Source organism: Rousettus aegyptiacus, unplaced genomic scaffold, assembly GCF_014176215.1.
Source record: "Rousettus aegyptiacus isolate mRouAeg1 unplaced genomic scaffold, mRouAeg1.p scaffold_m13_p_8, whole genome shotgun sequence".
In the NCBI taxonomy this organism is placed as follows: domain Eukaryota; kingdom Metazoa; phylum Chordata; class Mammalia; order Chiroptera; family Pteropodidae; genus Rousettus; species Rousettus aegyptiacus.
In genome coordinates, this window is record NW_023416311.1 from 26,570,004 (window position 1) to 26,593,833 (window position 23,830).

Here is a 23,830-nt window from a genome sequence, read left to right on the forward strand (position 1 = left end):
GTCAGAATAGCTAGTGCAACTCAGGTAGGGGCTTCAAAGGCCTCTGGCTTTGACCCTGAGTGAGATGAGTACAGTATTTTGAGCAGACGCATGACCTGAGCTGACTTATGTATTAAGAGGATTGTTTTGGCTGCTGCATAGAGAGAAGGTTGAAGAGGGGCCAGGGCAAAATTGGGCAGCCCAGTTAGGAAGCTGTCAGTAATCCAGGCACTAGCTGCTGGCAGACCAGGGCATGGCCCCTGGAGGTTGTGAGAAGTGGCTAGACTCTGGATATCTTCTGAAGGTAGCACTGCAGGATTTTGCTGGTGCATCTGCTCTGAGGAGTGAGAGGAGAGGAGTCAGAGGTGGCTCCAAGCCACCAGCCTGATCCACTGGAGCTACCATTTACTGAGATGGAAAAGGTGGGAAGGAGAGCATGTCTTTTGAGGATGGGGGGAACTGTGCTTTTCAGGGATGCTTATAAAACTTCCAGGTAGAGATATTAAGAATTAGCTTTGGATGTGCAAGTCTGCAGCTCAGGGAAGAGGCCTACGCTAGAGGTATTTGGGAGATGCTAGTGCATAGGTGGTATTCGAAGCCATGAACCATGCGAAACCAAAGCAAGGAGGCCCCCGGCTGGGGCCGGCCAATTTTTAGAGGCCAGAGAGCTAAAGAGGTACCAGCAAGGGATATTTTTGTTGAACAAATCAATGAATGATTGCATCTCCTTTGCCACTACTCTTGGGAAGGCTATTGCTTCTCACTTACTGTTACAGCAACTCCCTTTGGGCCTCGGTGAACCCACCCCTGCCACCTTCAGATCTTTCCTCCATCTTTCCTTAGCTCTACCTGGTCCCACCAGACACTCATGCTGTCCTGCCTGCCCTCTAGTGCTTTGCATGGGCTGCTCTCCCTGGCCCAAAGGCACGACATCCTTCCTGCTCCAGTCTTTGCTTGACAAATTGCTTTTTGTGCCCTACTATCCTCTAGAAAGCTATCCCTGAATATCCTCCCACCCTCTTTCTCTTTCCATCCCAACTCCTGGCACTGTGAGGGTCCTCGTAAACAAATGTAAGATACTCCAGTCTGCCTAGCAAATTCTACACACACTCCCAACAAACAGCTCCCTTGCCATACTTCTGGCTTAGGGGTGGGGTCCTTCCTCAGGAGGTCGGATGCAGGCACGAGGCCATATGGGCCATGGAAGTGGACTTGATGGTTTAGGAAGGGATTTTCAGAATCTGGTACCCAGAGTGTAGTTTAGAAGGGAATTGTAGGTATGTTCTCAGGCCCTGTGGATTTCTAGCCCTAAAGGGAGGAGGATGTCCCTGGGAATGGGTGCATCTAAGGGTGGTACTGAGTCTCCCAGTGCCACCTGCAAGATGACATTTGTTACATTCTGTAAAGAAGTTAAGTGGTGCCTTACATGGCCATGTGTTTGAGAGAGCCTTCCTTAGAGTGGACGTTTCAGAGGGAAATATGTCTTTTGGTTTTCTTAGGAGGGACCATTTCCCCCTTTCTGCATGGCTATTCACCAAGGCCAAGGGTTTGGTCTGGAGAACAGTTGATTTTGTTTCCTCTACCCCCCTAGCTGCACCCTCAGGGCTTGGAGGCCACCCACGAGACTCCGTGCTCAAGGTCTTGGTCCTATGGGGCGAGGGTTGGAAAAGGTATGGCTGTGCAGGTGAGGGCCACTATAGGAGACCCACCATGGGTGAGTGTATGTGGGGCTGGCTGCCCCACTTCTCCTACAAAGTGGCTTTTATTGTTAAAGGACAAGCTGAATTTGGAGAAGGATCATAAGCCAGAAGCCAACAGTAGGGTATTCTGGTAAGCAGCTTCCCCAAATACACCTTGAATATTGGAGGTTTCCCAAGGTTGAGCCCTGTTCCCTACCTGGGCCAGGAGCTGAAGGCAGATGAAAGATTACAAAGGAGGCCAAGACACAGTTTCCTTTAAAAAGTTTTCATTTATTAGTCTTTTCTGAAGCAGTTAATTCTCTTTTCTTATTAAAAAAATGTGTGTTTCATCCAGAGTTATACCAAAGTGATTAAAATGAATTTTCTACTGGGAATATAGCTTCCCAAATCAGAAAAAAAAAAAAATTCTTTTTCAATTAACCACAAAAATAAAACCAAGAGAGAACATCAACAATCAAAAATAATCCCCAAATATCCAGGACAAAAAATAAAATATTTATTGATCTATCACAGCGAGACACAAAGAGATGGGCAGGGCAGGGGGCGGGAAATGCTGTGAAGTACAGTGGCTCGAGGGAGGGACGGGGGATACAGTACTGCGTGGGGGGGACCCAGGTTGGGGAGGAGATTCCTGCCGCCCCAGCTGGCACAGCCCCTCACACCCTAGGCCCCTTCATAGGGGTGTATGTGGTGGGGCAGAGGCAGAGAACAGGCTGCCATGACAGTTTAACCAGGATGATGGTGGGAGCACCTGGCCAGGTAGTGGTGCCAGGCAGTCAGCTGGGGACAAGGATGGATGGACGGATGGACAAATGGGTGGATGAATTCCACAAGAGCAAGAGAGCTATTCCCAATGGGGTTCTTCTGATCCGAAGGTGCCCCAGATGTGGGGAATAGTGATTGGTGGGGGAATTGGGGGTCAAGGGGGCCAAGAGATGGTGTGACCGAATCCAGCTTGAGGTTTTCAATGCTTGGGTACCAACTGGACCGCAGCCAAGGGTGGGTCCTGGTGGGCAGAGGGAGGTGGGACTGCCCAGGAAGTTTCCGCACCATTATCAGAGGAGCCCCAGGAAGGGGGTTCCCCAAAGGGCTGCCCTTCCCTCCTCCCTCCGCTCAGGAAGATGAAAGCACCAGCACTTAGCACCAAGTTCCCCTGGAGATGGAGAGTATATGGAGAGGGAGCTACTGGGTAGGAAGTAGGCGGGGGCAAGCCCACCAACTCCTTGCCTCTGAAGTGTGTGGGGGGAGTTCCCGGGGCCCACTTGGCCACCGTTCTTGTTTCTTTGTCCTGTGGATTTCCAAGTCCGCCCGGCCAGCCCTGTCCCCTCCAGGGGTGGGGACATAGGAGGAGGCATGGGAGGGGTGTCACAAAGGGTTTACATTCTCCACCAAGCAGTAGCACCAACGTTGATGAGGTCGTGAGTCAGGGGTCCTGGGAAGCTCACTTTCTCTTCCGGCCACAGGATTTCCCCAGGCAGGCCCCACCTAGGTGGGAGAAGGCACATGCAATAGTCAGTCTGGCACCTCCTCTTTACTGCTCAAGCCGCTGCCCACTGACCAACTCCAATATCCTCACAGCGGGGAACTGAGGCTCCAAGAAGCCACTAGAAGCCTGGGCTCCGACTCAAGCCAAACTCTCATTGTACAAACTCCCACTGGACAGGTGGGTGAGAGCAGGGCTCAAGACGTGGTTGATGAAACCAAGGCTCAGAGAAGGGCATAGGATAGGGCCAGGTCTGGGAAGGACCAGGCTTGGGTAAGGTCTCTATACTCTGAGTCTACTGCATCTGGGAAGCCTTTAGCAAGCCACTCAGAGCAGCGCCCCCATCAAGGGAAATGGCATGATAAACACGAGAGTGCCTCAAATAAGTAAGCTGAGGCTTAAAGAGAAGGAGACTCTTACTCATCCACAGTCAGTAGCTGACCTGGGACTGGAACCCAGGACTTCAGACCTCTCCTGGGCAGGGTCTGACTGGTAAACCTTGTTTCTAATCATCAAGGCACATTGTCTGGTAGTGGAGACAGGGGAAGTTCCTACTCCTGCTGGAGCTCGACATGGCTCATTACCACCACCTGGTGGCAGTGAGCAGCCAAATGGGGCAGGGACAGGCATCCCTGTGAAGCTTATCCAGGATTTGAAAACAACAAAACAGGGCCCCAAACATCCAGGAAAGGGCCAGGCTAGTCTTGCCTCTGCCTCTCCACACCCTGGCCTCAACTGCCTCATCTGTGTATCAGGAAGTAGATGAGAGTGGAAGGGAATCCGCAGCCAGAGTGACCGCAGGGGCAGAGCTGGGGCTTCTTTGTGTCTCTTTTAGGTACTATTGGGAGGAACTGTGGGATGGTTATCTGGACCCTTCCCACACACTCCCAGAGACATGTCTGTGTCTTTGAGCAACGGTGTGGCCAGATGGTAGCCTCTTCCCACTCTGCCCAGCCTGGGCACTTGGGGTTCCCTTGCCAATACTTCAGATTTCCCTAACTCTAGGGCTCCCATTGTCTCATTCATTTTCTCTTTCTGTCTCTGTCCCTCTGAATTCTTTCCTTCTCCTCCTCCCTTCTCCTTCCCTTGGCTCCTTCCAGCTGGGGGTTATGTGGGCAGCAGGGAGGGAGGGAGGGACTGCCAGGGTGAACCTGGAGGGTCTCAGGCTCACTCCCAGATCTGATCATCTTCTGTCTTCGACAGAAGATGGGACGAATGAGGTGTCCAGCTCCCCTAGTCTCCCCAATCCCTGCCAGGCTTAGTCCAAACGTGCTTCTCCCTTTCCCAGACTGATGGGCCTCAGCCTTTGCCTCTGTCTCTGCCCTTCCCTCCTTGCCTCCTTCTGGGAGTTGGGTCTCTACTCACCTTGGTATCCCAAGGCTCCCAGGGCCCCTCTGTAGGGCTTGGGAGGTTTGCCTATAGAGGAAAGGGTGGGGGTTGGGAGGGGGGGCCAAGCTTTCACACCTCCTCCAGGGCCTGCTCCATGTGCAGGGCCTTGATCCTGCCACAGTGGGTTCTGAAGGCTTTGTAGATCATTTCTTGCACATGGAGGTTTGAGCAGCTCAGCAGGTACCTCCTCCCCGCTTCGTGCCCCAGTCAGCCCTGAGCCTGAGCCTTGCCCCAGTGAACATGCTGGGGTCAGGGAGGCTTTGGCCTCCCTGGACACGTGCTTGATGGACCTTACTCTTCTTTACAGTTTCTTTCCTTCTCTTTGGGAAACTGTCGATCTCTCCACTTAGGCCCCAAGCCCTGAGTTGACCCAAGTTCCTATCTCACACTTGGTGCCCAGTCAAGTGCCAGGCTGGGAGCTCCAGGAATCAGGATCTTTGCCTCCTGTCCTCACATCCCAGGGATGAACTTTCAGTTTTCGTGACTCCCCTGAGGCCTCTCTCAAGCCCCTACACCAGAAGGCCAGCTGAGGGTTGTGGCCAAACTAGCCACTCCCTCAACAAGACTCTCCCCCTGACCCCAGAAAAGGGGCTCAGGGCCTTGCTTGAAGTGGAGCCCCTCCTTCTTGCAGACTCACCGCCAACTCCCAAGCCCCCAGCTCCACCTGCAAGGCAAGGAGATGGGCTATGAGTGTGCCACTCCAGAAGCCTGCCAAACCCTCCCGGGTAAATGGGCCTCGCCTGAGAGGGGCCAGATTCTGGGCTTGGGTTCTGGGAGCCCTGACCTCTTCACTCACTGTGTTACTTTAGGCAAGTCCCTGGCACTCTCTGAACCTCAGTTTATCCCCTCTGGAACATGGCATTTTAGAAAAGCTTATGCTTCCTGGCCTTGCAAGGGAGGGAGAAAAGAATGAGAGGAGGCCTAGCCTCATGTAATCTGAGGTTATGGGGTCCATCCCAGGGTTTAGCTCATCCTTTCTGAGTAGGAGATGAAGAAGGGGAGGAGGAAGGATGGGACCAGAGCTGCCGTACAGGGCCCGAGGCAGGAAGCCTGGGCATACCTGGGTAAATAGGAGACAATCCGAAGCCAGGTCTTGCTGCAACTCCTGCAGGAGGGACTTGGGGTTGGCACAAGGCAGGCCCCACTCCAGCCTCAGCCCCTCTTCCTCTCCGCCCAGCACTACTTCCTCCCTACTGCCCACCCCCTTCCCCATACCCAGAGTGACTTTCTTCACGAAACTTGTCTCTACCTGGCATCCTGGTGTTGGGCCCCATAGCCTCAGCTTGTCAGCTTGGTCCCTGAGGCCCACAGTGTGCCCCCTCCTCTGATCCTGAGGTTTGCCCCTTTGCCCAGGACATTTCCTCTCCTATACTGTCCCCTCTATCCTCTCTCTCTCTCATGTCCCTGTGCTAGATGCTGCTCCAGGACTTCCCCTGCTAGCCCAAAAGGCCTCCTCTAGATCTGGGAAGAGCTGAGGACTTCATAGCAGAGATGGCCCCTACCTCCACCTGGGAATGGCCTGGCAGCTCCTAAGACACCTCCAAGGCCAGCGGCACCTGAGAAGAGGGCAGATGGGGGTTGGGACAAGGCACAGTCTAAGGGGCCCTGAGCATCCCCTCTGGGTTCTGGGGTTAGGGAGATCCTAGATAGGCCATCAGGCGTGCTTCAAGCAGGATTGAAGCCTGCGCCGAGTGAGGATGGGGCAGTCAGGATGGAGGGTATAAGCAGCCTGTGGGCCTGGGTAGGGGAGGGCAGCAGGGGTCACTCACCATATTTGGCTGCTTTAGCAGCTGCAGCAGGGGACACACCTGAGGAGATGGGGCATGTGAGGGCTCAGGTATATACTTTCCTTCCCAGAGTCATGTTCCTACCTGACCTGCTCACCATTTACCATCTGCCCACTGACTCATCCTACCAGCCTTCTACCCCTCCATCATCCATCCATCTTTCTAAAAGTCTATTACTCTGTATCTGGTCTTATGGCACACACAAGAAGAAAATTCAGGCGGGTTGGATAGGGAGACATAATGATGACCCAAGAAAGAGTAAAATGTCAACACAAAGCCCAACAGGATGGCAGAGACTTTGGGGAAGTAATTCCCTCCAAACTTTGGCTTTCTTCTAGAAAATGGACATAACCATTGTTATTGTAATAAACTTCCACTTTAAGTGGTCATGTTGGTTGAAGGAGAGAGGAAAGGAGAAGGTTGAGATCCCAGCTGCAAGAAGGAGCCCTAGCTTCTGCTTCCTCAAGGCCCTGTCTAAATGCGCAGGAGCCCAGAGAGGGGGTACGCCTGCCACAAACTTGAGTTGCATATGAAGTGGGGCGGGGGTGGGGGCAGAGAAGACAGCTTGAGCAAGGTGTGGCAAGGTGGGAAGGAAAGTCTCTGTCACTTTTTGTCACTCTCTTTCTCTGTCTGACACACACACACACACACACACGCACACACGCACACACGCACACTATGTACTCAGTGATTCCAGAGCAGCCTCTTACCTCCTAAGCCCCCAAGCCCTGGAACAGCTCCACCAGGCCCAAGCCCTCCAATTCCCAGTCCTCCAGCTCCAAGCCCGCCAGCTCCGAGTCCACCGGCTCCCCCCAGGCCTGTAGAAAGAGCTGTGCATTAGACATTAACTGGTGGAATGCTTGCTGCCTATCTCTGGAGGGCTGAAGTTTTTATCCCAGGACCCAGGGCCTTTGTGGGTGCACTGGGGCCAGGAGATGGGCTGGGCCCTGGGGAGAGGATGCCCTGAGGGCTTCAGGGGTAGTTCGTCGAATGTACTCCATGGTTAGAGGCGCCTCAAACCCTGTTGCCTGGTGGCAGCCCCCACCTCCAAACGGTTCTCACCAAACTGGGCAGCTTTGGCAGCAGCTTTGGTGGCAGCAGCCAAGGCACCAGGTCCAGCTCCTGGGGACACAAAGGGAGCTCAGGAAGTGACTCTCCATAGGTCAGTCTCCCTCCCCTCTCAGCCCATCCTGGAGTTTTAACTCACCTGCCACACCACCTGGGATACCTGCTCCACCAAGAGCTCCGGGCACTCCAAGGGCTCCGGGCACTCCAAGGGCTCCGGGCACTCCAAGAGCACCGGGCACTCCAAGAGCACCGGGCACTCCCAGGGCCCCAGGTACTCCTGCTCCTGAAGAGAGAAGATGGAGAGTCAGTCCCTCTATTTCTGAAGGAAATGGTCTCTCTGACCCAAGATCACTAAGCAAGTAGATAGGTGGCTGAGGCCATGTGACCTGGTAGAAGGAGCACCGGACAGAAGTTGGGCCCCTGTCACTAACCAATCAGGCAAGGACAGGCTCCCTTGAGCCTTGGCCTGCCTGCCTATCTCCTCTCCACTCCCCCACCCCGCCATGCCCACCGGGCTAGCACTAGAGCCAGAGCTGCAGTTGGCCACAGTGGTAGCTGAAAGCTGCCAAGGCGAGATTGCTAGTCTCAGGTTCTGACAAGCCTGGGTTCGTTTGAATCTTGGTTTCTCCACTCATTACAGCTGTCACTCTCTGAGTTCCAGAGCCCCATCTCCCTAAAGATGACGGTCCTTATCCCACTCACACTATGGGTGTTCGGAGAGTGAAAGAACGCACCATCTGTGAATGTACTCTAGTTCTGGACCACTGTCCGCAGCAGAGCTCCTGGGGTAGCAGAAGCAGGAGTTTCACAGTTATCAGTGCTTCTCATGGGTTAGCCTACTTATTATTCATTGCAACAGGAAAGGTGGGTACTATTATAATCCCCATTTTGCAGAAGAGAAAATTGAGGCACAGCAGAGGTTAAGCAAGATGCTCAAAGTCCCGTGCGCAGGGAATGGCTCTGGAGCCTGTGCTCTTAACTGCTTTGTTTCCCTGGTAATGTCTGCCAGACACAGGCCAGTGGAGCAGCCAGCAAGGAACAGAAGAGGGGCCCGCAGGTCACCAGGGCCGCCAGGAGTAGGGGCTGAGGAAACTGGGATTTTCCGAGGTGGAAACTGGCCCTAAAAGGACTGGCCACGGCCGGCTGGTGTTTCCCTGGCTGAGGCCCCGGCCTGGATCTCAGGAGGCCAGGAATGCGAGGGCCACAGACAGTGTGGGTCTGGCCAGCCAGGGCTGCTGAGTGCCAAGTGGAGGGGTAAGCATGTCTGCCACGTCCTCGTGGCTCGTGGCAGGCACAGTCATGCTGACAGGGAAGCGGGTGCGGGGCTGGGGCTCTGCTGGCCAGAAGGCAAAAGCCGCCTAGCCAACAGCAACCCTGGCCCCTCTGTGGCCCTGGGGCCCACAAAACTATGAGGGCCCAAAGGGCCTTAGGGACCATAGTCCTCACCAGGGTGGAACTGCTTCCAGGGAGGTTGCAAACGTGAGGGGCGTGTTTGGTTGTGGGGTGGGGGCGGAGGCGAGCTAGGCATTTAGTGGGTGGGAGCCAGGTCTGTTAAACCATCATGAATGTGTCTTAGAAACTGCCTTTTTCCATCCTGACCAACCCAGCCCTGTGCTGCAGGCTCTGGGCACTGGGACCTTGCTCAGAGGGAGAGGCATGGGGACCAGGTGCTGTCAAGGATGGTGGGGCAGCAGTGGAACCAACCACTGGGGGTCCTGTGGGGGGGCACTCACCATATTTGGCTGCTTTAGCGGCAGCCAGGGATCCAGGGACTGCGGAAAAAGGAGGGGAAAAAATGTGGGATGGTCAGCAGCTGAACTCTGGGCTTGGGGGATCTGCTTCCTCCAGGGAGCCCTCTCTGCCTTCCTTGACTTTCTTTGCTCTTCTCAAAGCCCTGAAGCCATGGCTTCCCATACAGGAGCTCACCCTGCCAGGCACAGAGGTCTAACCACGCCTCTGCCAGTCTGGCCTGGGGGTGCTTGAGGGCTGAACTGTGCCTCCTTCTTCCATCTGCCCCCTCCTGTCTCCTCCAGGTCCAGTGTGGTCTGCCTGAGACTGGGTGCAGAGCAGGCTCAGTAACCACCAAGTGAAGAACTGGAGTTCCTAGTGGCCCCTTTGCCAAGTACAGTGCTGACGGGGAGCCAGGCTGACCCACCCATGTCCACTGAGCCCAGGCACCTCCAGCCTCCTTTCCTGGATGTTGGGCTTCTTCTCACTTTGGAGCTCCATGATCCCTCCACTGAGGAAGTACCAACTCTGACATCTGATAGCCTGAGGCCTCCTCACCTACCATCCCCTCAATCTGTTACCCTAGTCATCTCTTACAGCTCAGGAGAACTGAATGGGGAATTTACTATGAGCACCCAGATGAGGTGTTTAGAGATGTTCTGGGAAGGGTGAAGTCTTCCTCCTTTGAGCTCAGGGGTCATTTCTGCTCAACCTAGAAGACCCCTCACCTGCACCTGCCCCAAAGCCTGGAACACCAGCACCAGCTCCAAATCCGGGAACCCCAGCACCAGCTCCAAATCCAGGAACGCCGGCACCAGCTCCAAATCCGGGAACACCAGCAGGAAGCCCAGCTGCAGCCCCTGGGGGAGATGGGCAGTGGGAATGGTGGCAACAGGCAGGAAGCATGGCTCTATGGGGTTGTCCTGCCCTGGGAACTGAGTCAGGCACCAAGGAAAGGGGCCCAGACCCACTCAGGGGCCTCCTCCCTCTTAATATGCCCTCTATGCTGCCACTGGAACGACCTTCCTAAAACTCCCACTGACCCCCAAGTCCGGCTCCTCCCCCGGCCAGCATTCAGGGCTGCACACTCTACACCACTTTCCTTTCCAGCAGAAACTCCCACTCTTCCCTCGTGGATGAAGAGGACTCCAGTTCTTCACTTCCCTCATTTAATTCTCCCAACAAATTTCTGCAGCAGATGCTCTCAGCACCCACATGTCATACGCGAGGACAAGAAACTCGAGAGGTCACTCAGCTATTGTGGGGCCCAGGATTCAAACCTGGTCTTTCTCACATCAAATCTACTCCTCCTCCAACCCCTCTGCCTGCTGCCTTGGGGTCCCCCAAGCCTGCCTGGTGGGACTGGGAGGCTGCATATCGTGGGGCTCAGCTTGGGTCACACTGGGCCAGCCTGGGCTTGGTGGGGTGAGGAGGGAAAGGCCAGCGGGGCACTCACGGAACTGGGCTTTGGCAGCTGCCTTAGCAGCAGATTTGGCTGCAGCTGGAGTCCCTGCTCCTAGAGGAGAGAGAGGGAGGTCAGGGACGTCACCCATGGAGGATTCAGAGGCTCCTCAGGCCCACTTACTCATTCAGCTCACCTATAACACCGCCGGGGCCAATACCAATGCCGGGACCCACACCAATGCCGGGACCCACGCCAATGCCGGGACCCACGCCAGCGCCAGGGCCTAACCCTACAAGAGTGAAAAGACTGATCTTTAACCCAGTCCCGACCAAGGAGGACAGAAGCCAATGGAAAGAGCAGTGAGCTGGGAATCAGGAGACTTGGCTTTTTATCCCAGTTGGGGCACAGACTTGCTGTATGACTTTGGACAAGTTATTTTCCCATGATGGGCCTCCTTCCACATCCCTAATATGAGGCATGTGCAGGACCAACAGTTCATAATCTTTGGAGGAGCAAGGACCCATTTGAGACTTTTGAGGGTGGTGAAGGCAGAATTATGTAGTAAAAGGAGACAGGCAGACCTGGGTTCAAAGCTCAGCTCAACCACTGTTTAGCTGTGTGACTGTGGGCAAGTTACTTAAGTGCTCAGAACCTCAGTTTCCACATATGTAAAATAGGATAATGATACCAACTTCATAAATTTGGTATATGGATAACCTCAGTAAATGACAGCTTTACAAACAAGGGGTTTGTCATATGTGAGTCAGTAGACATGAAGTTAAGATTTCTCTGAAGCCCTAGATTTTCTGATCTGAATCTTGCCGCCCTCGGGTCCATAAAACCAAGGCATGCAGACCCTCTGGCTCAGGGCCTGGCAGATAGTTGGACTCTAAGTTGGGGCTACTGCCATTTGCTTCAGGAAGGTGCGAGCACCCAGGGCTGTCAGGGTGGCCCTCAGATGTAGTGAGAGATGGAGATCTTTGTTAGGGAGCAAGAAACACTACTGTTGAGAGGGTTAGGAACCTAGATTTGCCCAGCCTAAGGTCTAGAAGGGAGGAAGACCCAGTTAGACTCAGGGGCGGCAGGGTCTTTGGGAAGGGTGGGGAGCCAGGTCCTGGGGGGCTCACCAGGGCCTGTCCTTGCTTTGCTTTTCTAATCAGAGACTACCCACACTCCTAAAAGTAAGCAGATGGGTCAAAAGGCCCAAGCTCAGAGTGTGAGAGCCTGAGGGAGTTGCCAAACCCCAGAGCAGGGGACGAGAGAGCAGTGTTATAGGATGAGCGTGGGGAGCAGATTCGACAGGGAGGTGGGAAATTACCAAACTGGGCAGCTTTGGCGGCGGCTGCAGCAGCTGCAGCTGCTGGGGTCCCTGCTCCTGGAGAGGTAAAGAGTAGAGATCAGAAAGGGGGTCTCTCTCCCCCACCCCCCATTGTGGAAAGACCTCCCAGAGTCCCCTTCTAGGGAACTGTTCTCTCTCAGAAGACCCTCTCTGGTGCAGAGCCTAGCTTGAGGCAGGCTGCTATGTTCCGGGCCTGATCCGAGGATGGCCCGCTAGTCGCACTGGGCATGTCCCTTCTTTGAGAAACTCTGAGATTGCGACAGTCTCGCTCCAGCTATGGTGGGGAGGAACCCAAAGTTGTAATTGGCAGAGGCCTAGATCCTCTCCAAGCCTCTGGCTAAAAGATTTGTGGAACTTTCTGCTAAAGATGATGTTAATTTAAAAAAATTTTAATTGTGCTTATATCCAAAACTATTGGAGGAAACAGCTCATTTCTTGGGGAAACTCAAAAGGGGAATTTTCTCCCAGAAAGAAGAAGGAATGCAGAAGAGAAATCTTCTGGTAGGAAAAACAACCAAGGAAGGTTGTTACTTAATCTCACTTTAACTCTTAATCTCTTCCCTCTGGTCTCTGACTAGTGGAGGAGAAAGAGACCAGGGGAATCAAAGGGTGGCACAAGCCCTCCCACCTGATCAGGAGCAGAAAGGCCCCTGGAGTAAATGAAGCCACCCAACTCTGGCAGAGCAGAGCTCCACTGCCCAGCTTAGTGACATCTCAGATGTCCTGAGTGTCCCTGGAAGGAGGGACTTGCCAGGTTCGTTTAGCAGACTGGAATCATATAAAGGATATTCCCTCCAAAATAGGGGACATTATTTCCCTCCTCTCCATCTCTGGGCTCAGTCCTGCCATCTGTAAAATGGTGTATGTGGCCTGGGTCAACTCCAGGGCCCTTTCCATGACACAAACCAAACCCTTCTCTGGGTTGGGTACACAGCTCACCTGGCACCACTCCAGCGCCCGGCACACCTGGTACTACACCTCCGGCACCTGGCACCAGGCCTCCCAGTGCTCCTGCTCCTCCAGCACCTAGAAGAGTAAAGAGCATCCAGTTCTGCTCCTGAAAGCACCCCATTCTTGAGGGAGCAGAGGAAGGGGGTGGGGTGGGGAACAGAATGATCTGCATTAGCTCCTTTAGTTTGCTGCTTTGGGGTGGGGTGATAAACAGGGCACCGATAATTTTACTGGTAGGCAATTGAAAAGAGCAGAAAAGTTAAGTGTGGCTTGGAAGATGGGGCTAGGAGCCATTTCAGTCCCAGAAGCTTGAGTGTGAGCTTGCTCTGTCTTCATGCTGGAGAATTGCTCTGAGTTCAGAGCCTGGGCCGCAGGGCAGAGCAGGGCAGGGATGGGGATAGAGGGGAGGGGAGGGTGCTGCCCTGGGCATGGGAGCAGGCAGGGCAGGGACACTTACCATACTTGGCTGCCTTGGCTGCTGCTGCCTGGGCTGCAGCTATGAGGAAAGGAGAAAGAGACCCTCAGAAAACTTGCTGGATCTCAGTAGGGCTGTGCTGATTGCTTTCCTGCCCCAAAAGACCCTGCAGGCCCTCCCTGAGCTCTCTCCAAACTTCTCCCAGAGCACACACCGAAGCCCAGTCTACACTCTCACATTACCCCTAGAGCCCTACAGAAGAGAAGCCCCCATGCTTCCTCCCGGTTCCCCCAGATGGAACTAGGGCTCACGGGAAATGCCATCTACAATGATGCCTCCAGGGACACCTCCGACTCCAGCTCCAAGACCACCGTAGCCAGGAAAGCCCCCAGGACCAACCCCATAAGTGGGAATGCCTCCAACTCCCACTCCGGCTCTGGCCCCTGCAGAGGGAGAAGAATCAAATGGAAAAGTAAGAGAGGCTGGGAGGGCCCTGGGGGATGCTGGTGGACTGGAAAGAGGTTGCAAGCCTACTCCAAGTCTGGTCCTTGAAAGACATGAAACCATAGAATGCTTGGGCCCCTCCCAGCCTCCTCTAGTAAGGCTTTACTGACACCCTCTCCCATCCTTCCCCCAACTCCTCTCTTCTCTGACTGGGGTAAGGACCCTTTGTTATAGAGACTGGGCAGGTCTCATTTCCTCAGCCAGGCTTGGGCTCCTCTGAGAGAGCCCTGGCCAAGGCGAGAGGTTCAGGGACACTTTCCCTACTGGGAACGCCATACTGGGACTTTACCATCACTCAGCCCCATGGCCTCACAATGAGAAACAACTGGGGAAGACGTCATCTTGGGACCCAACAGGTCTAGATCACAGCTTTGCCGGTGACTTGCAGTATAACCCTGGGCAAATGACTCCCCTTCTCTGGCCAGAACAGGGCGGGGCAGAGCTATCAGCACACTCACCATATTTGGCTGCTTTGGCGGCTGCTTTAGCAGCTGCAGCTGGTGACACGGCCCCTGGAGAGACCAAGGAGGACACAAATGAACTGGAGAGGAGGAGAGATGCTCAATATATATCTCCCTGTCCACCCATCTCTCCGGTCCATCCTCTTTTTATCTGTTGCGCCAACCCAATGGATGTCTATTCATCCATTCACCCACTCACATCTCCATCTGTTTATCTGTCTACTCAACTGCCCATTTATCTACCCATATGTCTATTTGTCTGTCTATCTTTGGGTTTCAGTCTACTCACTTAACCACTTAATTCTGTCCGTCCATGCACCCATCTATCCATCCACTTATTCACTCATCCACCCATTCACCTAGCTATCTGTCCAACCATCCATTTTGCATCTGCTTTCTACCTACCTATCTATTCATCTTCTCTTCCAATCTCGTGCTTATCTATCCAGCCAATCATCTATCCATCCATCGATCCAACATTCTAACAACTTATCTAGCCCTTCACCATCTGTCTTTCTATCTACCTGTTCATCTCCTCATCCACTATTTTACCCATGTATCCATCCATCTTTTACCTCATTATTCATCCTCTTATCCACCAAATTCTCTACTCATCCACATGACCATTCACCTACATACCCAGTTGTCCATCTGCCTATTTATTCATCTATCAATCCATCCATCCATCTATCCATCCATCCACCCATCCATCCACCCACCCACCCACCCATCTATCTACCATTTACTGAGCATCTATTCAGCTAATGGCTGGGAACACAGAGATGAAAAGGACATGGTTCTTTCCCTCAGGAGCACACAGACAGCCAGAAGATGAATTGGAGAAGACGATGCTGGCAGTAACTAGTTAGAAAGTTGTTATAACCCAAAAGGGAGAAGAAGAGTAATGGCCAAGGGTATGGGAGCAGAGGCTAGATGGGATAGCTAGGGAGAATCCAAAAATCATGGCAGTAGTTTTAATCTCTCTCATTCTCTCTCTCTCTCTCTCTCTCTCTCTCTCTCTCTCTCTCTCTCTCTCTCTCTCTCTCTCTCTCTCTCTCTCACACACACACACACACACACACACACTCACACACAGAGCCCAGCTCACCTGGAACTCCAACACCTGGGACTCCAACACCTGGGACTCCAACACCTGGGACCCCAACACCTGGGACTCCAACACCTGGGACTCCAACACCCGGGACTCCAACACCTGGTACTCCAACACCTGGTACTCCAACACCTGGTACCCCAACACCTGGGACCCCAACACCTGGGACTCCAACACCAGGAACTCCAACTCCTGGGCCACCTGGTACCAAGCCTCCAGGAGCTCCTGTGGAAAAAAAAGGATTGTTTTCTTGGCCCGGACTCTGTGGGCACCTCAGAGGGCCTCTAAGGGTATGGCTCCAGGACCTGTGGGAGTGACAGGTCCTGAGTGCAGGATCCCAGGTGGGCTGGCATTGCCTCTGAGTGGATTAATCTCATCTGAGAGATAAGGAGGGCAGAGAGAGCCCCTACAAAGCTCTAAGGGTTTGGGTCTGCGGGTGGGAAGAACATGGTCCAAATCTAAAGCAAAGTCAGAGCTCTCCACTGGACACCCAGTTGGTACAGCAGCTGTAGGTTGGCTCTGGGAGTAGAGTGGGAGGAGCCAGATGCTCTACAGAGGCCCCGCTGCTGGGTCAATCAGTGGAGAACAACAGAGATGGCCAGGCAGAGTGGGCAAAGGCAAGGAGGCAAACACGAGACATGTTTGGGGAGGTAGAATGAAGGCTGCCACAGATGGACAAAGGAGAAGTCCATCTAGCTTTAGAGGACTCGGGTCTCCAAGGCCATGCAGAGGCCTCAGTAGGCCCCAAGGGTCTGAGGGCAGGCTGGAGCCCTGGACTTGGCTCTCCTGGGGGCACTTACCATATTTAGCTGCCTTAGCAGCCGCCTTCGCAGCAGCAGCTGGAGTCCCGGCCCCTAGAGAGACAGCCACAGAGGGTGAGGTACTTCCCCGGTGGCTCACTCAAGGACAACCCCTCCTGCGATGGAACAGACACTACCTGCAATGCCTCCAATCCCAGGAATTGCTCCAACCCCACCAGGAATGCCGGCACCTCCAACACCAACACCAGGGAGAACTCCAGCTCCTCCAGCACCTGCAGGGTTGAGGATAGTGCAGATGTGGCTCCCAGGGGCATTTTAACTAGTACAATCTTCTCTGGGAATGAGGCCAGGCATCTCTGGCTGGGCTTGCCTGAGAAGGCCCCCACCCCACTGTTCTTTGACTCACCCCCAAAGTGTCCATTTCAACACGCTTATTAAGGGACTTGTATGTTTTCAGACAAATCCCATTCTAATCACTGCCACATACTGAGAAACCACAAGTGGCCGTTCCCCGGGCCAGAGGGGCCCCTGTAGGAATGTTCAAGGCTTCCTCTCCCTGTGTTCCAAAGACTCGGCCAAGTTTGTAATCCAAGCGCCTGGCTGCCTGGTTCTGGCAGCCCCTCACAGTCCTGATCTCCTGCTCCCACATTCCACCCTTGGGGGCCTGGAGGGAGGGCCTGTGGGGCCTCCCTGGGGCAGGCCTCCAGCACAGTGCTTCCCTCCACATTCTTGCCCCATTGGCTAGTGGCAGATGTCTTCTCTCCCACCACGGGCACAGGAAGGGCTCCCCTGGCACTGTGGATGAAGGTGAGGACTTTGGCCCCAGTGATGTTGCTCTGAATTGGAACTACCTGGGGCAGGCGTACAGATGCCCAGCCTACTCATTGCACAGGCACATATATGCTAGCCAAGGGATCATGGGCTTGAGGAGCTAGTTTAAATTTTTATAGTACACACTAAATTGATACTAAACTATTAAATTGTTAAAATGCTCATGTAGGTTCCACCTAAAATGATCATTCTAACCACACAGTACCCATTTCCTCTGCCTGGGCTCCTCCGTCCTATTTAACCACATGGCAAACTCCACCTATATTTTAAAGCCTGAATCAAATGTCATTTTCTCTGAGAGGGCTTCCTGATTTTTTTCTCCAGGTAATATCTCCCTCTTCTCGACAACCACAATGGTGCCTACAGTCTCCAGCGAGGCTTTTATTTGTCCTTCATCTCTGAGACGGATGGAGGGAAAGAAGGGGAAGGGAGGGATGGATAATTAGATGGATGAGTGGATGGATGGACAGATGGATGGATGGAGAAATAAATGGATGGAGAGACTGAGGAATGAATGAAGGAAAGGATGAAGGAATGGAGGGATGGATGAATGAGTTGATTATGGAGAGAGGAATGGAGAGAAGAGTAAATGAATGAATGGTTTGAGAGAGGGAAGGAGAAACGGGTGGTGGTGAAAAAGTCGAATAAATGAGGGTAGGGTGGGGAGGAGCTGCCTTGGTTAGTTATCTGAGAGGCAGGCTCTCAGTGATAACAGGCGCTGAGAGGTTGGGGGCTGGGGGCTAGCAGGTAGGGACTCCAGAGGTACTCACCATACTTTGCTGCTTTAGCTGCTGCTGCTGCTGCTGCAGCCTGGGGGCCAACTCCTGGCAGAGGGGAAGGGAAGAGACTGAAAACTGTGCCCCTGCACCTTCTTTTCTAGCCCGAGAGAATCACCCCATGCATGTATGAGTGTGGGTGGGGTGGGGGGCTTCATAGCCAGCAGAGGCTGACAGAGTTGCCCCACCCAGGATTCTTCTCCAGGCTCAGACTGGAGTCTGAATGAAGGGAGGTCTGGCCTGCTTTCTGGAGAGACCCTGGCCAGCCCCAGGCCTCTGGAGCTTGGATGATCAGTGCCATTTTGGCTGGCAGTGGGTGGAGGCTTTCCTTACCTGTCCCTGTTGGGTACCCAGCCTTGGCCCCGGCACCAGCCACTCCTCCAGGCCCATAGCCTGTGAAATGGAGAGGCTCAGTGGGCATCCATGCAGATCTCACTGAGGCTGCCCTCTTGCCCTGCCCTTCAGGGCCTGAGCTGCCCAGAGTCTCCACCTTGTCACTCCCAGCCAGAGTAAAAAGAAATTCAAACATGTGTGGGGAATGGTTACTTCCATTTTACACACTATGACACTAAGGCTCAGAGAAGAACCTGGTTCTCTCAAGGCCTGGCAATAAGCATAAGGGCCAGGATTGAGAACCAAGCTGTCTGAGTCCAAGTTCCATGTTCCTTCCTTAGGGATTTCCCTTTCCAAGACTCCACCCTGCCTCCAGCGGGGTGCTCTCCTAGCCCAGGGCTGGGGCTGCAGCTCCCTTGCCAGGACCCTGCATCTTGAAAGAGCCAGAAGCCCACTGGTCTAGGAAGGCCTTACTCACCGTAGGGCAGTTTCCCAGTGCTGTAGGGCAGTCCATAGCCGCCTGAGGAGAGGGTAGGGTAGGCTGAGGCGCTGCCCCACAACAGCCCCATGCCTTGCTGTGCTCTCACTACCTGGGTGGACAGACCTATTCCCACAGGTGCTGAGGCCTGATCGCCCTTTCCCCCAAGGGTCATGAGGGGATTACATAGTCTCTCAGGAGAGCTGAGAAAAAGAGGGCACCCCTGCCCCAGGGTCTGATGGGGCACCCATCCCACTACCAATTCAGGCCCTGCCAGGTTCCTAGAGTCTGAGTATCTTCCTTACTCCCCTCCCCAATAGGAAACATCTCATCTTTCCAATGAACAGTGTTTCTTATCATCAATACACATGGGTTCCCTTCAGGGCTGTGGGTCTCTGTGCATGTGTGTGCATGTGCATGTATGTGCATACGAGTGAGGCCAACACCTGCAACATGGCTTCCCCACACTTTCCTTTGCTGGCAACCAGAAGTGGGGTTCAGCACCCAGGTTTTCTGTCAGCCCCCACCAGAAACGCTGGTGGCCAAACAAGTACCCCTCACGAAGTTGTTTTCTCAGCAGTGAGACTCAGCAAGTGGTGCCTCTTGGATCCTCCTTCTGACTTACCTGGCAACTTGGGTGCCTTGATGGGGTACCCCAGTGGGACTCCAGGCTGCTGGCCTCCAAAAGGTCCAACTCCTGTGGGAACAAGAAATGCAAAATCAGGTCCTAGCAACTTGGGTCAGCAGCTCCTGCTAAGGCCCCAGCCTCAGTCTCTTTGTGCTCAGATAGAATGAGCCCCCGCTGCATCTGTAAACCATCTTTCCTAGAAGGCCTTCTTGCTCAATTGTAACCAGTCAGCTGAGTCCTCCTAGCACTGGGCCACTTCCTCTAGGAAGCTGTAAGACCCTCTCCCTCCTGAGTCTTGGGCCACAGTCGGGGCCTGCAGCCCTTACAGCATTTGGCATAGACTGGCCTCATGTGGGCTGCTACACGTGGGGGGTTGGGACTGAGGAAGTTGACCTGTGATTAATGCCACTTTGTGCTGAGGCCAGTCCAAAGACTAGAGCAGAAGGCATAAGAGAAATTGGAAGGGCCTGATGAGATTATGAATGCCAAACCCCTCCCAGGGCAAGAGCTCTTGCCTGGCCGGCCACCCTGCTGGTCTGCCCACCCACCAGGGGGACTCAGCCTCTCCTCACCTGGGATTCCAGCAAAAGCTCCGCCTCCACCTACAATGACAGGGAGCCATCACTGCAGCCCTGCCACCACAGGTGCAGGGCACTGAGGCACCAGCAGCAGGCACCAGGCAGCACCAAGGGCTTAGCTGGCCCAAGCAGTGGTCAGTTCTGCCCAGACCTCCCGGTTCATGCTGCCCTCGTACATACTCAGGGATTTCTGAGAGGTGTGCTGACCATCTCAGCCAGTTGTACCAGGGCTGGAGCATAGGGGTATCTACCTAGAGGGCCCCGAGCCTAGGCTCCTCACCCTCCACCCCCATTCCCAGGTCAGAGGGGCCTGAGGTTGGGTACAGAGTCCATGGGTCCCCAGCCCACGGGCCACATACCTGGGGCCTTGGGCTTGACTCCTGTTCCAGTGGGAACCCCAGGAAGTACCCCTATACCTGGGAACCGAGCTCCTGAGGGGGCAAAGTAGGGGCTGGCAGTGAGGGCTGGAAGGCAGGCCCTGCAGGCCCAGCCTGACACTCACACCACACCTCGGGTCACACAGCTGACCTCCTTCTGTACTGACCATCAGCAAGAAACACAGTTCACATGGGGTGGTGGCTGTTTGGTGGTGATTTTCCTTCCCTGTCTGACTCAGAAGATCTGAGTTTTAGTCCCATTTCCTAGTCATGTGAGTTTGTGCCTCTTTGGCCTTGTCTCTAAGCTGGAGTGAATGTCTAGCCGCCCTGACCACCCTCATCAGGGAAGGCAGGCAGTAAAAGCCAGCTGGAAGTGGGAAGCCTGTGCTCTTTCAGGGCCCTTGCTCGATGTGCATTCACAGCCTAACACATACAGCCATTTGCTGTGGCCAGGAACTGCATTTGCCAGTGTTTGTCGTTCCCAACTCTCCTATTTCCCCTGGGGCTGGGCCACCTCGGCCAGAGGGACAGAGGGAGGGACACCGTCAGCAGATTGCACAGAGCAGCCAGAGTCTGGGCTTTTGGGGGAATTCAGGAGGTCACATGCTGGGCGGGGTGGCCAGGCCCTGGCAGGGAGGGGAGATGATAGGGCAGCTCCGAGGGTCTCCTGCAGGGCGGGTGCTCTGGGCAGGCTCCCTGGTGACTCATGGCTTTTGGGAAACAGCTGGCCACACTGGGGACTTGTTGTGTCTTTAGAAGCCCACCTCAGGCTGTGATGATGCTCTGGGTCTGGGCTTGGGGTCAGGACTTGGGTGGGATGGGGGGAAGCTGACCAGCTCTTGTTGGGAAAGATGACAGGGACCTTGTGTCTCTTAGTCTAAGCTTTGAAGTTTAGGGATCCAAGGCTTTGGGAAGGGGGGCACCAGGGAGGCTGCTTGGGGCTGCTCTCCTTGCTGTAGGGTGCCCTTCTCTTTCTTGCCCTTACCCGTGCCTGGGAGCACTCCACCTGGGTATACACCTGGTAGCCCCACACCTGTGGCCAAAAGAATGAGAAGCCATGAACAGAGCTCAGTCTCCAGGAATTCCTCTCTGGCCTTTCCCCGCCACAGCTCCAGGGCTCATGAACCGCCCACCTAGCGCCCAGTGGGGACAGCCAGGGACTCATGTGTGGTAGCTGCGGCCCTCCTCCCAGGAGTTTCAAAAGGCATCCACAATCAGTCTGCGAGTATCTCCTCTCCTGGAGTCTATTTACATGGCCAGCCCAGCCCACCTCTGGGCTAACAGCTTCCAGATGTTCCCTCCCTGCTGTGTGGACTCAGGCAGGCTTTTGTTTAACCTGAAGTCACTTCCTCAAGGGCTTGGTACAGAGGAATGAGTACCAGATGGGAAGTCGGTGTACCCTGGGCCACCCTGGCTCTGCTGTGACCACCAAGGGCCCTCCGCACTGACTATTCATTCTGAGCCGCAGTATCCTCATCTGTCACCTGAATGCCTGCCACAGAGCCTGTCTCTGAGGTCTTTTTCTGCTCCAAGATCCTGGAAGAAGGACCTGGAGGTAGCCCGGGGGCCTCTCTCCCCCATTTCGAACACTGCGTCATGCTTTGGGCCTGGGTCTCTTCCCTGACCCACTGTAGCCAGGCCCCGCCCTTCCTGCCCAGTTTGGAGGTGAGAGCCTCAGCCCCTCCCTGACCCTATCGGTCAGTCCAAGGACTACACACTGACCCGGCACTTTCCCAGGCTTCCCTCCAGCTCCAACTCCAACTCCAACTCCAACTCCTGCTCCAGGCGGAGGCACCACTGCACCTGGTATGGAAGGGGCCTCATCAGAGTGGGTGTCACCCATGCCTGCAGCTTTCACCTGGGCAACTCAGGGCTAGCTACCATACCTGTAGACACTCCTAAGCCGCCAGGGCCACCAAGCCCACCGAGCCCACCGACACCGAGTCCCCCAACACCTCCAAACCCAGCACCTACAGGGCCAGGAACAGAAGAGGAGAGGGGTCATACAAGGAGCAGTGGGAGGCAGGAGAGACTTGGATGCACGTGGAAGGCCTGGTGTTGAGGTCTGGTCCTGCTATTACCTCCCTTGGAGACTTGGGCACAGCTGGTTACCTCCCTGAGCCCCACTAGATTAGAGATGAGGATCCCACCTGCCTGCCTCCCAGCAAAGGTTCTTTGCGAGGTAGAGAGCCCATGGAGGCCATAGGGTCTTATGGCATGTCCCGAAGAGTCATACTCACCAGCTTTGGCAGCTTTATAAGCTGCAGCAGCACCAGCTGCTCCACCAGGTACTGGAGCCCCTGGGAAGGTACCCGCAGGAAAGGTCCCAAGCCCTGATTTGGGGAGGACAAGATGAGGTCCTGAGTCCACCCAGCCCCGCCCAGGAATTCTGTAGGACTTCCACGCCAAGCAGCAGCTGCTGCTCCTAGGACTGAGTTCAGCGTTGGAGAGCAATATGTGCCTTACTGACAAAACTACAGGGCTCTTTCAGGGTCAAATGATCACACCCTCTCCTCCAGAAGCCTTCCTAAAGCCTCGCTGAGTTGAGCAACTCCACTGGGCTCCATTGGCCCCTACAGCCTCTTCTATCCAGCTCTCAGCACTACATAATAACAGCACCCATGACCCAGTGGTGACTCCCTCGTGTCCTGGACAGTTGCTCAGGACACATGGGCTCAGCATTGACCCTACTCCAGTGTTCAGGGCAGACCTGGCCCACATTCCCGTACTCTGACTGCTTCCCATACCAGGAAGATGCCCTGGGTTTGGCTCTGGCCCCAGAGGGGTGTCTTGCTTGGGTGTCAACACTAACCTGCCCCAAGGCCACCTCCTGCGAGCCCTCCAGCACCTGCAGGGAGAAGGAGACAGAGCCAGGTGAGGAGAGGAGACACTGGTGTGTGGGCATCATTCCTGGGCCCCTGGTAAGAAGGGTTTTATGGTGGGCAGGCAGGAACCAGGCGTGCTGTGGTCATTATGCAGCCACTCAGGCCCCCAAGCTGGCTTCAAGCCTTTGATACTCAGGGGTTGATCCTGATAAAATAGTAACTACCATTTAGTGCCATGTAGATATGATTGCATTGACCCCCACACCCCCACCCTCATAACACATCTGGGCAAGGCCTTGCTTTGCCTGGAAGGCCTGCCAGCTAGTGGGGGACCAAGTAGAGCTTTCTGTGAGGTCTGGAGCCCAGTAGAATCTGCCAGCAAGACCTCACCCCAGCCAGGCCCTGCCCTGCTCCCACTATAGCCCCCACCTCAGACCTCTCTTCTGCTTCCTTACAGGTGTCTTCTGGCTCAGCCCATTGTTCTTCCCCTGTATCCAAAGATTCTTTTGTCCCCCACCATCTATCTATCTGTCCATTTCGCCTGCCTGCAGTCCAAGAGCCTCCTTGCTTGCAGACAGATGCTAAAGTGTTTATGAGAAGTCAAATGGGTCCCTCTGGCTCTCTCTTTACCACATCTGGGCCCAATCGCTCCTTCTCCCCCTCCAGGAGACATTCCATGGCTTTGGCCAGGACTGATGGGCAATCAGGTTGGAGTTCACAAGCATGCTGGGTTTGTTTCCAATTATGTGAGAATCTCTCCTGCAAACACTAGTCCTGGCTACCAGGGTCCTGAGCTCAGGGCAGCCATTTCTGGGGATTGACCTCCAACATGGGGACACTGCCAAGCCTCGGAGAGCCTACCTGGCTTTCACTGGTTGTAGTCTCCCTCACTTTCTACTTGTGAGAGTTGGCCCTGTGTGAGA

At 54.5% G+C, this 23,830-nt stretch overlaps 1 protein-coding gene across 8 annotated transcripts in view; it reads right to left on the minus strand.

Annotated features, from left to right (window-relative positions):
* Positions 1 to 2,153: 2,153 nt before the first annotated feature.
* The window catches only part of ELN (elastin), a 34,772-nt gene continuing 13,095 nt past the window's right edge, over positions 2,154 to 23,830 (minus strand). For 2 of the 8 annotated variants that reach the window (XM_036225916.1, XM_036225915.1), the window contains 31 exons: positions 22,895 to 22,930; positions 22,323 to 22,415; positions 21,969 to 22,052; positions 21,805 to 21,885; positions 21,068 to 21,115; positions 20,065 to 20,136; positions 19,700 to 19,729; positions 19,125 to 19,196; positions 18,500 to 18,541; positions 18,022 to 18,081; positions 17,683 to 17,736; positions 16,258 to 16,353; positions 16,121 to 16,174; positions 15,318 to 15,545; positions 14,207 to 14,260; positions 13,556 to 13,687; positions 13,287 to 13,325; positions 12,818 to 12,904; positions 11,858 to 11,914; positions 10,733 to 10,828; positions 10,591 to 10,650; positions 9,863 to 9,994; positions 9,140 to 9,178; positions 7,546 to 7,689; positions 7,401 to 7,460; positions 7,049 to 7,156; positions 6,321 to 6,359; positions 6,054 to 6,107; positions 5,612 to 5,656; positions 5,189 to 5,215; positions 2,154 to 3,164 (listed from right to left, as the gene is read on the minus strand). In XM_036225916.1, coding sequence (XP_036081809.1) covers positions 3,121 to 3,164; positions 5,189 to 5,215; positions 5,612 to 5,656; positions 6,054 to 6,107; positions 6,321 to 6,359; positions 7,049 to 7,156; positions 7,401 to 7,460; positions 7,546 to 7,689; positions 9,140 to 9,178; positions 9,863 to 9,994; positions 10,591 to 10,650; positions 10,733 to 10,828; positions 11,858 to 11,914; positions 12,818 to 12,904; positions 13,287 to 13,325; positions 13,556 to 13,687; positions 14,207 to 14,260; positions 15,318 to 15,545; positions 16,121 to 16,174; positions 16,258 to 16,353; positions 17,683 to 17,736; positions 18,022 to 18,081; positions 18,500 to 18,541; positions 19,125 to 19,196; positions 19,700 to 19,729; positions 20,065 to 20,136; positions 21,068 to 21,115; positions 21,805 to 21,885; positions 21,969 to 22,052; positions 22,323 to 22,415; positions 22,895 to 22,930 — 2,267 coding nt within the window. In that variant the 3' untranslated portion in view covers positions 2,154 to 3,120. The remainder of the gene's footprint in view (positions 3,165 to 5,188; positions 5,216 to 5,611; positions 5,657 to 6,053; positions 6,108 to 6,320; positions 6,360 to 7,048; positions 7,157 to 7,400; positions 7,461 to 7,545; positions 7,690 to 9,139; positions 9,179 to 9,862; positions 9,995 to 10,590; positions 10,651 to 10,732; positions 10,829 to 11,857; positions 11,915 to 12,817; positions 12,905 to 13,286; positions 13,326 to 13,555; positions 13,688 to 14,206; positions 14,261 to 15,317; positions 15,546 to 16,120; positions 16,175 to 16,257; positions 16,354 to 17,682; positions 17,737 to 18,021; positions 18,082 to 18,499; positions 18,542 to 19,124; positions 19,197 to 19,699; positions 19,730 to 20,064; positions 20,137 to 21,067; positions 21,116 to 21,804; positions 21,886 to 21,968; positions 22,053 to 22,322; positions 22,416 to 22,894; positions 22,931 to 23,830) is intronic. The other 6 variants (XM_036225919.1, XM_036225917.1, XM_036225920.1 and 3 more) reach the window with 6 other exon arrangements.